At 42.4% G+C, this 15,326-nt stretch overlaps 1 protein-coding gene across 4 annotated transcripts in view; it reads left to right on the top strand.

Moving 5' to 3' along the window:
• The first annotated feature begins 5,990 nt into the window (after positions 1-5,990).
• Positions 5,991-15,326, top strand: part of DCP1A (decapping mRNA 1A) — a 64,753-nt gene continuing 55,417 nt past the window's right edge. For 2 of the 4 annotated variants that reach the window (XM_063806843.1, XM_063806842.1), the window contains exons 1-2: positions 6,382-6,542; positions 8,995-9,035. Coding sequence is in view for 2 of the 4 variants with exons in the window: in XM_001173059.7 (XP_001173059.1) it covers positions 6,408-6,542; positions 8,995-9,035; positions 11,666-11,793 (304 nt within the window). In the remaining 2 variants the exon portion in view is untranslated. Of the gene's footprint in view, positions 6,543-8,994; positions 9,036-11,665; positions 11,794-15,326 lie in introns of all 4 variants that reach the window. The other 2 variants (XM_001173059.7, XM_001173036.7) reach the window with 2 other exon arrangements.

The following is a 15,326-nucleotide window of genomic DNA, read 5'->3' as shown; positions in this document are numbered from 1 at the left end:
TGGGAGGCCGAGGCGCACGGAGCACGAGGTCAGGAGATCGAGACCATCCTGTCTAACACGGTGAAACCCCGTCTCTTCTAAAAATACAAAAAATTAGCCAGGCGTGGTGGCGGGCGCCTGTAGTCCCAGCTACTCAGGAGGCTGAGGCAGGAGAATGGCGTGAACCCGGGAGGCGGAGCTTGCAGTGAGTGGAGATCATGCCACTACACTCCAGCCTGGGCGACACAGCGAGACTCCGTCTCTAAAAAAAAAAAAAGTCGAAACCACCGTTGCAAAGTTTCTGACACTTTGAAAAGTCTAGCATGGCTGACCCTATCTTCCTTCTGGCCTCACAGGCTGGCTGTTCTTGCTCATTTCTGGGCACAGACCAAGATAACAATGAGAGGAATTTAGTTTACAGTTTAACTTGGAAGCAGACATGATAATAATCTCTCCCTAAAACCAACCCCCTCCTTGATGAGGGACTGAAACCGCCTTTGTAAAACTAACTAAAGGCCATGAGATTAGGATTAGGGGAGGGGCCTGAATTCTGCTAAGATGAAGGCATAGTTTCTATAATCCCTTACTGCTCAGGAGTCATGTGGCCAGAGGTCACAAAATTTGTAACTTCCTCCATTGCTCCTATAAATAACATCACTATCGTAGACCCTAAGATTGGTCTTTTGAGATATTTTTTCAGACTTTGCATTCTGGCAACTGAGTGACCCCACCTGGACCCTGACTCATGACTTAACTAGTCCTGTGGCCCCCACTCAGAGGCAGACTCAGTGCATTAGGACAGTTTTCCACACCCCTATGATTTCATCACCAACCAATCAGTAGCACCCATTCCCTAGCCCACTACCCACCAAATTATCCATAAGAACCCTAACCTCTGAGTTCTCAGGAAGACTGATTTGAATAATAACTCTAATCCTTCCATTTGGCTAGCTCTGCATTTATAAAATTCTTTCTCAGCTGGGTGTGGTGGCTCATGCCTGTAATCCCAGCACTTTGGGAGGCCCAGGTGGGTGGATCACGAGGTCAGGAGTTTCAGACCAGCCTGGCCAATATGGTGAAACCCTGTCTCTACTAAAAATACAAAAATTAGTTGGGTGTGGTGGCACATGCCTGTAGTCCCAGCTACCTGGGAGGCTGAGGCAAAAGAATTGCCTGAACCCTGGAGACAGAGGTTACAGTGAGCCGAGATCATGCCACTGCACTCCAGCCTGGGCAACAGAGCGAGACTCCATCTCCAAAAAAAAAAAAAACAACAACTCTTTCTCTACTGTAATACCATGGTCTCAGTAAATTGGTTTTGTTTGTGCAGCAGGCAGGAAGAACACGTCGGGCGATTACAAAGTGACTGTAGGTTATTGTGTCTAGAATAGAGCCTCCTTCCCAACTCTGTCACTCAGCTTCCTCCCCTCCTTCCTAGTAGTGTTTTGTGTGGCCTGGAAGTAGTTGGGTTTCAAGAGGACATTCAATCACCAATATTTATTGAGAGTCTACTCTATGCTAGGAGCTGGGCTAGCTAGGTACTGGGGACCTAATAAGACTAAGATGCCATCTCTGCCCTCTCAGAGTCTATTGTCTAAAGACACAAGAAAGGTCTTAAGGTTTGACTCACAAATATAAGGCAAAATTAGGCCTCACGATAAATGAAGATGAATTTCAAGTCCAAAATATTCATATTATCTTTAATATGTCCTAAGAGCTATATGGGGCATCAGAGCATGTTTAGAGGCAGGCAAATATGTATTTCGGAGTGATTTTCTTTTTTTGTTTGTTTGTTTGTTTGTTTTGAGACAGAGTCTCACTGTCGCCCAGGCTGGAGTGTAGTGGCACGATCTCAGCTTGCTGCAAGCTCCACCTCCCAGGTTCACGCCATTCTCCTGCCTTAGCCTCCCGAGTAGCTGGGACTACAAGCACCCGCCACCATGCCTGGCTAATTTTTTGTATTTTTAGTAGAGACGGGGTTTCACTGTGTTAGCCAGGATGGTCTCGATCTCCTGACTTCGTGATCCGCCCACCTCAGCCTCCCAAAGTTCTGGGATTACAGGCATGAGCCACCGCACCCGGCCCAGAGTAATTTTCTATTCCAAATATGAAAATTCCCTAAAATAACTTGGTGTTCTTTAATAGGCTAGCCCTGCTCAATCAAAAATAGTAAATTAAAATGAAATGTCTTCGATTATTTTAGGAAATCTATGTAAGAAAAAAAACTAAATTCAGTTTCAGGTGTGCCTTTTGAATTTTGTACCAGATGAATGTATGTTTTTTAAACATTAAAGTGCAGATTTTTAAAAATTAGGGTGCGGATTTTTAAAACAGATTGAAGGTAAGTAGAGAGGAATAGGGCTCTTACTTCCAGCCACTGGAAGGAAGAAAGCCATCTGGGGCGTGTAGGAAAGGATCCCAGGGTAGAAGATAGGAGTCCCTAGATTCTAATACTGGATCCTCTGTGACTAGTGTGGAATTTTGAGCCAGTGAATTCTCCCCACAGGTCTCAATTAAATCATCTGTCAAATGAGGGTGACGACATCTTCTCTACCTCACCGCTGAGCTGTGAAATGAACCAGAGGCCTTACTTTTTTCCCCTGAACTCCCAGTCATCCCTAGAACACCAATTTGAACATCATCTCCTTCAGGAAGCCCTCCTAGACTTTCCCAGCCAGTTAAGTTAGCGGCTCTGTCCTCTGGATTTCAAAGAGAAATGTCTCTAGCATCATCCCTGTTTCCTTGCACTGTCCTACTTTCTTTTTTCCCTCAGAGCCAGGAATGTCTTAAACAGAGTGAGATGCTCCCAAGGGGCCACCAGCTCACAATTAGGAGTTCAATAAATACTGACTTAAGAGTGAATGAATGATACCTGTGTCTTTGTCCACATTTGTACATGTTTACATGATTCTGCAAAGAATCTAAATTTCTCTTTACATTAACAAACAGGGGGGCTGGGCACGGTGGCTCAAGCCTGTAATCTCAGCATTTTTGTTAACCAGGACAGCCCTGACGAAATAACTGGGAAAGTTCCTTTTTCTTATTGTTTTTCTTTGGTCCCTTTATCTATAGACACTGCTGCTTAAAGAAACCAGATGGCGCCAGAGCTTCTTGACCCCTGACCAGATGCCAGAGGAAGATAAGACGCCATAAAACCAGCGCAAATGGGAACTGGCAAACCCTGGGTGCCTTTAGATCATGAACATATCATTATAATGCTAATTTCACTTCCCTAAAAGAAAATCTCTGCCATTTTGTGTACATATGATATATGAAGATGTATGTTTATGAATTGGGCCTGCGTGTCTGGAGTCCCACCCTGCACATACTAACATTCCTTTCCTGCCCCATAGGAATAAAGGCAATAAACCCCTTGCCTTTTATTCTTCAAGAAAAGATGCTTTCAGAGGAAGAGCTCACCTTCTCCATTCCCTGGCAAATGAATAAAACCTGATTGCCTTTTTCAATGGGATATTCTTTGTTTGTGACTGATACACAGTGGGGAAAAAACTCATTTTATCAGGGACACTTTGGGAGACCCAGGCCAGAGGATTGGTTGAGGCCAGGAGTTTGAGACCAGCCTGGGCAATAGAGCCAGACCCCATTTCTACAAAAAAAAAAAAAAAGTTTTAATTAGCCAGGTGTGCTGGCACACAATTCAAGTTGTTTCACCTTTCTGGACAGAACCAATATACACCTGAAATGTATTTGATGTCTCATCTCTCCCAAAAATGTATAAAACCAAGCTGTGCCCCAATCACCTTGGGCACATGTTCTCAGGATCTCCTGAGAGCTATGTCAAGGGCTATGGTCACTCATAGTTGGATCAGAATAAATTTCTTCAACTATTTTACAGAGTTTGACTCTTCTCATCAACACAATGACAAAAAAACAGTGGTCCTGGGATATAAAATCATAGGCAATACAAATATTTAGTGTTATTTTCTTGAAAATATGGTTTTATCTTACAAAAATTTTCAATTCTGTTGGGGATGTCAATTTTTTTTTCTTTCCAGATGTAGTCTTGCTATGTTGCTCAGGCTGGTCTTGAACTCCTGACCTCAAGTGATCCCCACCTCAGCCTACCAAATAGCTGGGACTACAGTTACATGCCACCATGCCCCCCCCCCTTTTTTTTTTTGATGGAATTTCTCCCTCTGTTGCCCAAGCTCTGGAGTGTAGTGGTGCAATCTTGTGTCACTGCAACCTCCGTCTCCTGGGTTCAAGCTATTCTCATGCCTCAGCCTCTTGAGTAGCTGAGATTACAGGCATGTGCCACCACGCCCAGCTAATTTTTGTATTTTTAGTATAGATGGGGTTTCACCATGTTGGCCAGGCTGGTCTCCAACTCCTGACCTCAAGTGGTCCACCTTCCTCAGCCTTCCAGAGTGTTAGGATTACAGGCGTGAGCCCACACATCTAGCTACCATACCCTTTTTTTTTTTTTTTTTTTTTGAGTCTTGCTCTGTCGCCCAGGCTGGAGTGCAATGGCACCATCTTGGCTCACTGCAACCTCCGCCTCCCGGGTTCAAGTGATTCTCCTGTCTCAGCCTCCCAAGCAGCTGGGACTATAGGCATGCGCCACCACGCCCGGCTCATTTTTGTATTTTTAGTAGAGACGGGGTTTCACCATATTGTCCAGGCTGGTCTCAAACTCCTGACCTCAGGCGGTCTTCCCACCTTAGCCTCCCAAAGTGCTGGGATTACAGGCATGAGCCACCACGCCCAGCCTCCATGACCTTTTTAATGAAAGAAATGTTGCTTTTTAAGAAGCCTGGTGGGGATAGAACTCCCTATAGTCTCCATGATTTGTTTTACTTGTTAGCTAGTGCCTAACTCTTTCAAACGCTTTAAAATGCTCAACAGACACTTACCAATGAAATGAGTGATCTGCTTAATGCTTTAAATGAAGCAAGACAAATTAAACCCTTCATGGACTCTACCCAGGGCTGGACAAAAATATTTATGTGGGTCAGACGCAGTGGCTCACGCCTGTAATCCCAGCACTTTGGGAGGCCAAGGAGGGCAGATCACCTGAGGTCAGGAGTTCAAAACCAGCCTGGCCAATGTGGTGAAACCTCGTCACTACTAAAAAAAAATACAAAAATTAGCTGGGCGTGGTGGCGGGCGCCCGTAATCCCGGCTACTCTGGAGGCTGACGCAGGAGAATCGCTTGAACCCGGGAGGCAGAAGTTGCAGTGAGCTGAGATCGCGCCACGGCACTCCAGTCTGGGCGACAGAGCGAAACTCCATTTCAAAAAAAAGAAAAAGAAAAAGAAAAAATTAGCCAGGTGTGGTGGCGGGCGCCTGTAATCCCACCTAATTAGGAGGCTGAGGCAGGAGAATCGCTTGAACCCTGGAGGCAGAGGTTGCAGTGAGCTTGAGATTGTGCCACTGCACTCCTGCCTGGGCAAAAGAGCGAGACTCCGTTTCAAAAAGAAAAAAAGAAAAGGGCCGGGCGCGGTGGCTCAAGCCTGTAATCTCAGCACTTTGGGAGGCAGAGGCGGGTGAATCACCTGAGGTCAGGAGTTCGAGACTAGCCTGGCCAACATGGCGAAACCCCGTCTCTACTATAAACACAAAAATTATCAGGGCATGGTGGCGCGCCCATGTAATCCCAGCTACTGGGGACGCTGAGACAGGAGAATCGCTTGAACCTTGGAGGCGGAGGTTGCAGTGAGTCGAGATCGCGCCACTGCACTTCAGCCTGGGCGACAAGAGTGAAACTCCGTCTCAAAAAAAAAGAAAAAAAATCCACTGGTACCTTCTGCTAATCAGTGTATATATTCAAGGCAACTTGAATCTATGCTCCTGGGGTGCAATCCTCAAGCTTGGCCCAAATAAACTCTCTGCTTGCATTTATTTTGCCCCAGAGTCTTCTTCCTTTTAGGTCGACACATCCATATCTGAGACCTAGGGTAATTTTCTGGGCTTCTCGCCTCTCCCTTTCCCCCATGTTTTTCTGTGCTCTCTAAACGGGCCCGGTAGAGTCCCGCATTTCCACATTCCACAGACATGTTTTCCTTCTGTGGCCCCGGGCCCTGCCAGACAGCGCACCGCGAGGCCGGCACTTCGGCGGTCTCCAACCTTTGCCTGAAAAGAGCACGGCAGGCGAGCTAGAGGCCAGATCCCAGGACCCAGTCGTTTTAGCTCAGGGAAAGGAAGCGCCGGAGCTCCAGCCTGCAAGCTCCACTACGCAGCCTTGGACACCGCCCCACATCGTAGGGCCGCGGACCCTGACAACGCCGGAACCCGGCGCCCGAAGCGTGCGCGCGGCGGACCAGAATGGCTGACGTACCGCCCTGCCGCGAGGCCCGCGTAGAGGCGGAAGTTGAGGGGACTGACGCAGATGGGGGAATTTTGCCTCGATGGCACTTTCCTGTCCGCGACTCCGCCCCCACCAGAGAGGCTAGGCTCCGGGATTCAAGATGGAGGCGCTGAGTCGAGCTGGGCAGGAGATGAGCCTAGCGGCCCTGAAGCAACACGACCCCTATATCACCAGCATCGCAGACCTCACGGGCCAGGTCGCTCTGTACACCTTCTGCCCCAAGGCCAACCAGTGGGTGAGTGCCGCCTGGCCCTGAGGACGGCCACCCGGCCGCTGCCGTCTCTTAAAGGGGCCGCGCGGGTTACTGTGGGGTGGGGGGGCACACTAAGAGGCCAGGGCGGTGGAGACGAGGCCAGGGTCTGGCGAAGAGCCTAGCCAGAGCCTGAGGGGTGTCGGGTCCGCTTGGGATTGGGGGATAGGACTGAGAGAAGTGGCTCGAGACATCCCAAGGAAAAGCCAGTGGAGGGGAGGATTGGAGCAGGATCAGTCCCTTGGCGTCGGGTCTGGGGACGTGGGCGACCTGCCTTCTTTGCAGATACATTGGGAGTTATAAGACCGGTGGGGTCAAAAGGGTGCCTGAAAGCTTGTATTTGAGGCTTTGCGGATTATTAGATAAATTATATGTACATTATCTATAAAATAAACACTCCTCTCCCCCTGGCAAACGTAAATGAGAGCCCCTGTCGCAGAGGTCATTTGGGTTTAAAGTTTAAAATCCAATTAGTTTCGATTCTTGGAAGGAGGGGGTGGGTGGGTCCGGCTTTAATCGAACTACACAGAGTTTCGGAAAAGATTCCAAGGCACTTAGGGAAAGGGCTTCCGTGTTCACTGGATCCCCGAAGACCTTTGTACAAACAAGAGAGACCCTGTAAATGTGTTTTGTTCCATCTATAATGCTGGTGATGTCATCTCTGAATGCTCCCCTCGGACTCAGTACTTTCTGGCTTTCGTGCACTGGGGAGGGTCCGAAAAGTCACATTCAGTGTGTTCACTGATTCTTGTTAGCCCCTGCTTGAAGCTTTGTTAGTTGTTTAAAAAGCATAATTTCCCACTTTCTTGTAATTGACCCTTCCTAATTAACTCATTCAGCTACAGGCTTTACACTTAGAAAGTAATACGTAAATGCTTGTTGGATTGAATTCACCAATGACTGGAGTTCACATTTCAATAAGATACGAAATCCTTAAACTGACAGAACTCTGGAAGATGACCGTAGTATGTCGTTTACCCTATAATACAGATGCATAGATTATATTTATCAGTAATTTATCGAAAATCATTTGGCATTTATGAACAGTTAATTCAGATGAAGAGTTTTTATAATCACGTTGTTTATCTTTGCCTCCTGGAAGAGAAGGAGATATGGGAAGCCACAAGGAATAAAATTGTAGATTGTTTTTTAAATGTAGCTATTTTAGACATTGCCTTAGTTTGAAATTTTATGAATCTTTTTTCTTTTCTTGGCCTATATATAAATTTTGAAATATGGATTGCCGACAAATGGTGAAGACTTGGGGCTAGGACTTTTTACTAAAGAGTTTTCCTAGTTTTTCACAAAGGCTTTCAATATTTTAAAATTTTACATTGTGGAGTTCTGTTTTAAATATGAAATACAAGCTATAATAACCTGAATTGAAAAATAAGCTGCTACTGTTTATTTGGATCCTGGCACATAGAGCATGACAAAAATCTTTTCCCTCTTTATTATTTTACAGTGAGTTGTAACTTTGCATGATGTTTTTTGGTGGGCAAATTTTCTTTTACTGTAAGACAGTTGATTACCAGTTTCTTATAGTAATAACCTAACATTTTAAAGGTAAGAAAAAGCCTCTGAATCCTTAGGAAGGAAAATAATGATATTTAAGCTAGGGTAGTACTTCTGGAAGAAATCAAGATGATCAATTTTCTAAATTTTTTAATCCCAACACATTCAATATATGACTAACATTTAAAATGTTAATAATGTGTTGATTACAGTAAAATATTTAGGTCCATTGTAGGCTGTAAATTGCAGACTAATAAGCTTATTTATTTTTTAAAAAACACTGAACTGTGTTTAAAACCTAAATACACTCTTGTCACAGAAAATGAACTATGGTAAAGGCCTCCAATAATTACACTGAGGCAGGGTATACTTTCAGTATTCATGATTCTTCAAGTTCTAAAAATAACAAGCTGATTTTGTTTGGTAGTAATTCTTAACCACAAAATTTGCTAGTTGTGAAAATGTACGAAAACTCCCCAGTGATGAAACAAAGTATTCTATAAGAAAGTTTCATTCCTTTCCTTTTTTAAAATTAACTTGGATAAACTTAAAAGACAAGAAATTGCAGTATACAGGACCTTAGCTTTAAAGTTAAGAAATCTGGCTAAAATATTTTAGCTATAAAAAGTGAAGGTTTATTCTATGATTTTCTCCTTTACTAATTAAAAAAGAAAAATACTGCAGATACAGATATGTTGCTGGATTAAATATTGCATATGCTTATGCACTGAAAGGATATATTAGAAATGGTAACCACAATTTGTGGAATGAGAGGGAGACTTTACCTGTTCAAAAGTGGTTAATTTTATAATAGATGAAATGAAACAAGTTGATCTTAAATGTGAAGCATTACTTCTCCATGGGGACTATTTGGGGTCTGATTATGGGGAAAAAAAACTAATTGAGTCATTGTCTTTCATAGGAGAAGACTGATATAGAAGGGACCTTATTCGTATATCGAAGGTAAGTTTTTAAAATATGTATATTTGTTTTTAACAGTCTAGTGGTGAACAATGTGAAACGGTTCAATTCTCTTGTACATTTGTCTTTGGAACCGTCCTGCTAGTACCCTTCAAGTTTTCATCTTTCCCTAGCTGTGAAATCTTAACCAGGTTCTTTCTTTTCTCTGAGCCTTTCTGTGATTCAGAGTAAACTGAACTAGAATTTATATTACCAGCCTAGCAAAGCAATTTCAAAATAATAATGATTGAGTCTAAAATGGATGCCTGCGTCTCTCTTCCTACCCCCATATTAGAAAGAAAAAGAAAGATATATATTTGGGGAAAAGACAATACATAGACTGGCTCTGTAAAATAATGTTATTGAGAGGTCGATCCCTCTGTTCTTTCATTACTACATGAGTGGTTGTCTTTTATGACTGGTTCTGTCCTCTTTCCCAACCCACAGAAGTTCTGGATTATGTACAGTGTCTTATTTGAGAGTTCTTTAGAAAGCTTGGATTATTCATGATGGCGTATTTTTTATTTTTGACTTATTCAAAAATTCATTATCTTTAAGATTGGTTTGCAAATTGCAACTTTTTTGTTAGGCAGCTTTTGGGGCCTAAAGACAACTGACAGTATATGATAGTCATGGGGTACTTGTTTTCCTGGATTCCTCTAAGGTCTTAACTCTTACAAGGGCAGGTTCCTTCCCTTGTTTTCTAAAGCTTAGGGAGTCAGCAGGAGTTATTACTGATATCTGGTCTTTTCCCTTTTTTTTTTTTTGTATTGAGTTGCCTCATAAGGATTGCCTTTCTCCGTTGATGCCAATTTAAAAGAATTTGTCAAATACTCTTCTAAATTTTGATACAAAGCTTTGAGATCTCGTCTAAATGCACTCATTTTTTTCTTCTTTTAAGTGTAATTCTTTGATATTTGTACACCAAGCTCTTTTTTCTTAGACATTTTCTTTGTTCCCTGCTATTCATCTTTCTGCTTTTAAAAAGGAAGGGATTGGCCGGGTGCAGTGGCTCACGCCTGTAATCCCAGCACTTTGGGAGGCCGAGGTGGGCGGATCACGAGGTCAGGAGATCAAGACCATCCTGGCTAACACGGTGAAACCCTGTCTCTACTAAAAATACAAAAAATTAGCTAGGCATGGTGGCAGGCACCTGTAGTCCCAGCTACTTGAGAGGCTGAGGCAGGAGAATAGCGTGAACCCAGGAGGCGGAGCTTGCAGTGAGCCGAGGTCGTGCCACTGCACTCCAGCCTGGGTGACAGAGCGAGACTCCCTCTCATAAAAAATAAATAAATTAATAGGAAGGGGTCTTTACCCTCACTCCCTTCATTACTCTTCATTAGCAATATAAATCTCTAGAAACTCTGTTATTAGAACCTTAGTTTCTATGATATTTGGTAAAAGTACTTTACTGGCTTTATTGTTATCATACAGAGGCACTGATTGTAGAAAGTAGGAGATTTAGTGTAGTGGGTGGCTGGATTTAATACAATTCACGGAGGCTTATATGGTACTGATTCTAATTAAAGGAGACGCAAGAAACTGTGTTTGGAAAATGTGAGACTATTTTGTGTACCTTGGATAAAGGTATACCAGGATGTCAGACTGTCACTTTGCAGCGATTACTTCATATAGTAGAAGCTTGGATTTGGAGTCAAAAAACCTGAAACTGAATCCTAGTTATATTATTTGTAACTCATTATTTGTGTGACCTCAGGCACAGGCCTTATCATTCAAAGCTTGTCTCCTAATCTATAGAATAGTGTTCTGTTAACACCCCGGGTATATCGTAGAGAAACAAATGAAAAACGGTGAAGTGTTAGGTACATGTGAAGAGTAAAGGATCATGTACCGAATCCCTCTGATATGGGAACCAAGGATGTTTCCTATGGTAGGATTCAAGGCATTTTCCGTCTAACTCAGGAGCGCTATGTAAATATCTATTTGGTGCAAGAAAAACATTATTGTAATGATGGGCAGCCATTATAGCCAATCCAATTGAATGATATTTCATTCAGCAACTGTGTGTCTATCTTGGGATATATGTGTGAAAAAAGTAAGACAAAAGCTCCATTTGCATGGGGCTTACATCCTAGTGGGGGGAGGACAATAAATACTAAAAATAAGTGGTATGGATAAAAGAGGAAGGTTAGAGATATTGAGCTTGGGAGCATTAAAAAGGATAGTTCAAGTAGGCCTCATGAAAAAGGTGGCATCTGAACAAAGGCTTGGAGGAGATGAGATAGCTGTGCAGCTTCTGGGGCAGTTATCCAGGAAGAGGTTTTTAGGTAGAAGCACACACGCAGAGAGAGTGGCAAGGAGCCCGGTGTGGCTGGAGAGTAGGAGCTGGAGAAGAGCCATAGGAAATGAAGTCAGAGTGGGGAGTATATCAGGTGGGGCCTTGGTGGCCTCAGTAAGGACTTTGGCCTTTACTCTGAGAGACTGTCTTTGGAGACTTCTCGTCAGAGGAGTATGATCTGACTTAAATTTTTTGTTTACAGATGTAAGTGCTGATAATATTGTGTAATGTTCTAATGCATTCTTTTTTGAAATGAAAATAAAGTACATAGTAGATAACATTTCTACAGATTAAATGGTAACTACATATTTTTTTTTCTTCTATTAAATCTAAGGTCAGCTTCCCCTTACCATGGTTTTACCATTGTGAATCGACTAAATATGCACAATCTAGTTGAACCAGTGAATAAAGATTTGGAATTTCAGCTCCATGAACCATTTCTTCTGTATAGAAATGCAAGCTGTGAGTATATCTGTTTTATTATAGTTATTGCATTTAAAATTGAGTGACTTTAGTTTCTATCAATCCATTATTTAGGAAGTTTCAAATTACAAAACAAAATATGGTCTCTACTTAATGATTATAAATGAGTCTGTTGGAAAGATCAAACCTTTTAAACTGGGCTCTGAGGCCAGAGGTGGTGGCTCATGCTTGTAATCCCAGCACTTTGGGAGGCCGAGGAGGGCAGATCACTTGAGGTCAGGAGTTCGAGACCAGCCAGGCCAACATGGTGAAACCCCGTCTCTACTAAAAATACAGAAAAAAATTAGCCGGGCTTGGTGGCAGGTGCCTGTAATCACTTGAACCTGGGAGGTGGAGGTTGCAGTGAACTGAGATCGCGCCACTGTACTCCAGCCTGGGCAACAGAATGAGACTGTGTCTCAAAAAAATAAATAAATAAACTGGGCTCTGAAACTGGAAACATTCTTTTGTATATAATTTAGTTTACTATTTCATTTAATAGCACTACATTTCTGTTGTCGGTTTATTAAAATAAGGTTTATGCCTTTGTTTTTTTGCAGCTGTGGACTAACAGCTGCCCATGTCCCTAAGCAACAGAACTTAGTTTGGGACACACAGGATGGGAACAGATACAGATAATTCTTTCCACAAAGAAAGTATTATTATTACTATTATTATTTTCTTTTTTTTGAGACAGAGTCTTGCTCTGTTGCCCAGGCTGGAGTGCAGTGGTGTGATCTAGGCTCACTGCAAGCTCTGCCTCCCGGGTTCATGCCCTTCTCCTGGCTCGGCCTCCCAAGTAGCTGCGACTACAGGCACCCGCCACCACGCCTGGCTAATTTTTTTGTATTTTTGGTAGAAAAGGGGTTTCACCGTGTTAGCCAGGATGGTCTTGATCTCCTGACCTTGTGATCTGCCTGCCTCGGCCTCCCAAAGTGCTGGGATTATAGGCATGAGCCACCACGCCCGGCCAGAAAATATTATTTTTGCCCAGAATAGTGGTGGTGGGTTTTTTTTTTTTAAGATATTTATTACTTTTTCTACTTTATTTTGTCTGAATATGTTTCTAAGTAAGGTTTTTCTATCTGTTTATTTAATTGAGTGTCTACTGGTTACCAGCACTGAGCCAAGAGCTGTGGTGCTTTAATGTTAACGATACAGTTACCTATGTGGTGTAAGCAGGCAGTTAAGTCAACTGAGACTCAGAGATGCATAACTATTACCCTGTTGGAGAGTTAGGATTATGACTCTTCTGCTTTTTAGTCCAGGGTTCTTTCAGGCATTTTTACAGTCTCTAATAACGATTGGATGTAGTCAGCAAAGCTAGAGTGGCCCTTCCAAGAAACTACAGTACTAAAAAATATACTTGATTCCAGTGTATTAGTATGGATATTGAAGGTATGGGTGTTTGAGGACAGTTTGTTGGACATTGACTATAGGGATATGAAAACTGGTTATGGTAACAATGATTGTGCTCTAATTAGCATCTAAGGATATAGTTGGAGAAATGTTGCTTCTAACTTAAAAAGTAAAAGTTAATGTGTTTGAATTTCACTTGGCGGGGGGGTAATTGGTCTTGGGGGATGTCTTCAGTATAAAATAGAAAAAGTTACTAAAGATTATATACCTCTTAATTCCCTGAATGAGAAGTAACAAGGCCTATTTTAAAGCTAGAAACCCCCAAGTTCTTTTCCGTAGCACACTTTTAAGTATAAGTGAAACAGGTTCTATCTTTTGACTTCTCAGTAAACTATTTGTCCAGGTAATTACCTCTCAGATTTTAAATTCTGTGGACATATTAGACATGCTTTGTAATAGCTGTAAGTTCAGATGGATTTATTTAAACTAATGTTAACAATGTAATTATTTCAGATTGCTCTTTTCTTTGTACTGAATATTCCATTAAAGGGAAAATTCGGCTGGGCAAAGTGGCTCAACACCTGCAATCCCACGATTTTGGGAGACCGAGGCAAGCAGATTGCTTGAGCCCAGGAGTTTGAGACCAGCCTGGGCAACATGTCAAAACCCCCTCTCCACAAAAAAATAGAAAAATTAGCCAGGTGTGGTGGCACACACTTGTAGTCCCAGCTACCCAGGAGGCTGAGGTGGGAAAGTCGCTTGAACCCAGGAGGCTGTCCAGGCTGCAGTGAGCCATGATTGCGCCACTGCACTCCAGCCTGGGCAACAAGCGAGACCCTGTCTCAAAAAATGAAAAGAGGGTGGGAGAAATTCTGCAAATGAATATGGATCCAATTTTTTTTTTAAGTGAAATAGGCTTAATTCTGTTCTTTACTGCCTGGAAACTTAATCTAGCCATCACTCCTAAGTGGTTTGATTATTAAAGTAGTCAGTAGGGAAAGTTATCCGGACCCAGTTACCATTTAGCATAAACCTGAGATGAATTGTATTATATTTTTTTCACAAGGCAAAAGTCCTGTGAAATTGAAAGTGTGACATAACACAAATGTAATTGAACCATGAGTAACCAGAAGCTAACTAATCAGAGCTTCAGTTGTCTGGAAATATTTTTATAGTTCGTGTGTGGAAGAAATGAAGGCCAATTATAAGAAAACAAGCTAATACTAGGTTTTATTTTCTGAAAATCAAGCAGATATCCAGAGAATAACCTGGGGTCGGCATTAAAATGTCAATATTTTATAACTTTAACTCCACTGTAGTATCATAGGTTAAATTGTTATAGTGAGACCTAAAATCATCTATTTATTATGTTAACTAGAACATTCTTGGGGAGAAAGTGAATTAATGCATTTTACTTTAGAAAATTTTCAACTGATTGAAACAAAAGTTTTCTTAGTTGAACAGAAAACTCACTTAACCAGGTCATTTCATTAGGGAAAGTATTTAAAGGAATAGCTGTATTGGGGAGAAGTGATAAGACAACAGAAAATGATTTTGTGAGTGTTAAGGCCTCTCTTGAGTGTGTGTTTTGTCTACATAGTCTTAAAAGTGGAAAATAGTCTTGTCAGGTCAGCGAGCTATTAAGTTGTTTAGGGATTTGTTCTTTAAATAAAAAGTTAGTATCTGACTATGCATACAGGTAATTATACCTGATTCTATAGCTGCACTTCTGCCATTCTCTTGTGGGAAATACCATCAAGACACCTGACCCATTTAACTCAAGTGACACCTTCATATCCAACTTCTTTCATTCAAATTAATTTTTGGAGTTAATGTACTAGAACAGTGAACCATAACTTTTTTTCAGTTCTAAGTTATTTGTTTTATTTATTTTTAAGAGTTTTTCTTTTTTTTTTTTTTGAGACGGAGTCTTGCTCTGTCACCCAGGCTGGAGTGCAGTGGCATGATCTTGGCTCACTGCAAGCTCTGCCTCCCAGGTTCACGCCATTCTCCTGCCTCAGCCTCCCGAGTAGCTGGGACTACAGGCGCCTGCCACCACGCCTGGCTAATTTTTTCTATTTTTAGTAGAGACGGGGTTTCACCGTGTTAGCTAGGATGGTCTCGATCTCCTGACCTCGTGATCCACCCGCCTTGGCCTTCCAAAGTGCTGGGAT

Source organism: Pan troglodytes, chromosome 2 (assembly GCF_028858775.2).
Source record: "Pan troglodytes isolate AG18354 chromosome 2, NHGRI_mPanTro3-v2.0_pri, whole genome shotgun sequence".
Lineage (NCBI taxonomy): Eukaryota > Metazoa > Chordata > Mammalia > Primates > Hominidae > Pan > Pan troglodytes.
Note: the sequence above shows the minus strand (reverse complement) of the source record. Positions and strands in the feature narration are given on the sequence as shown.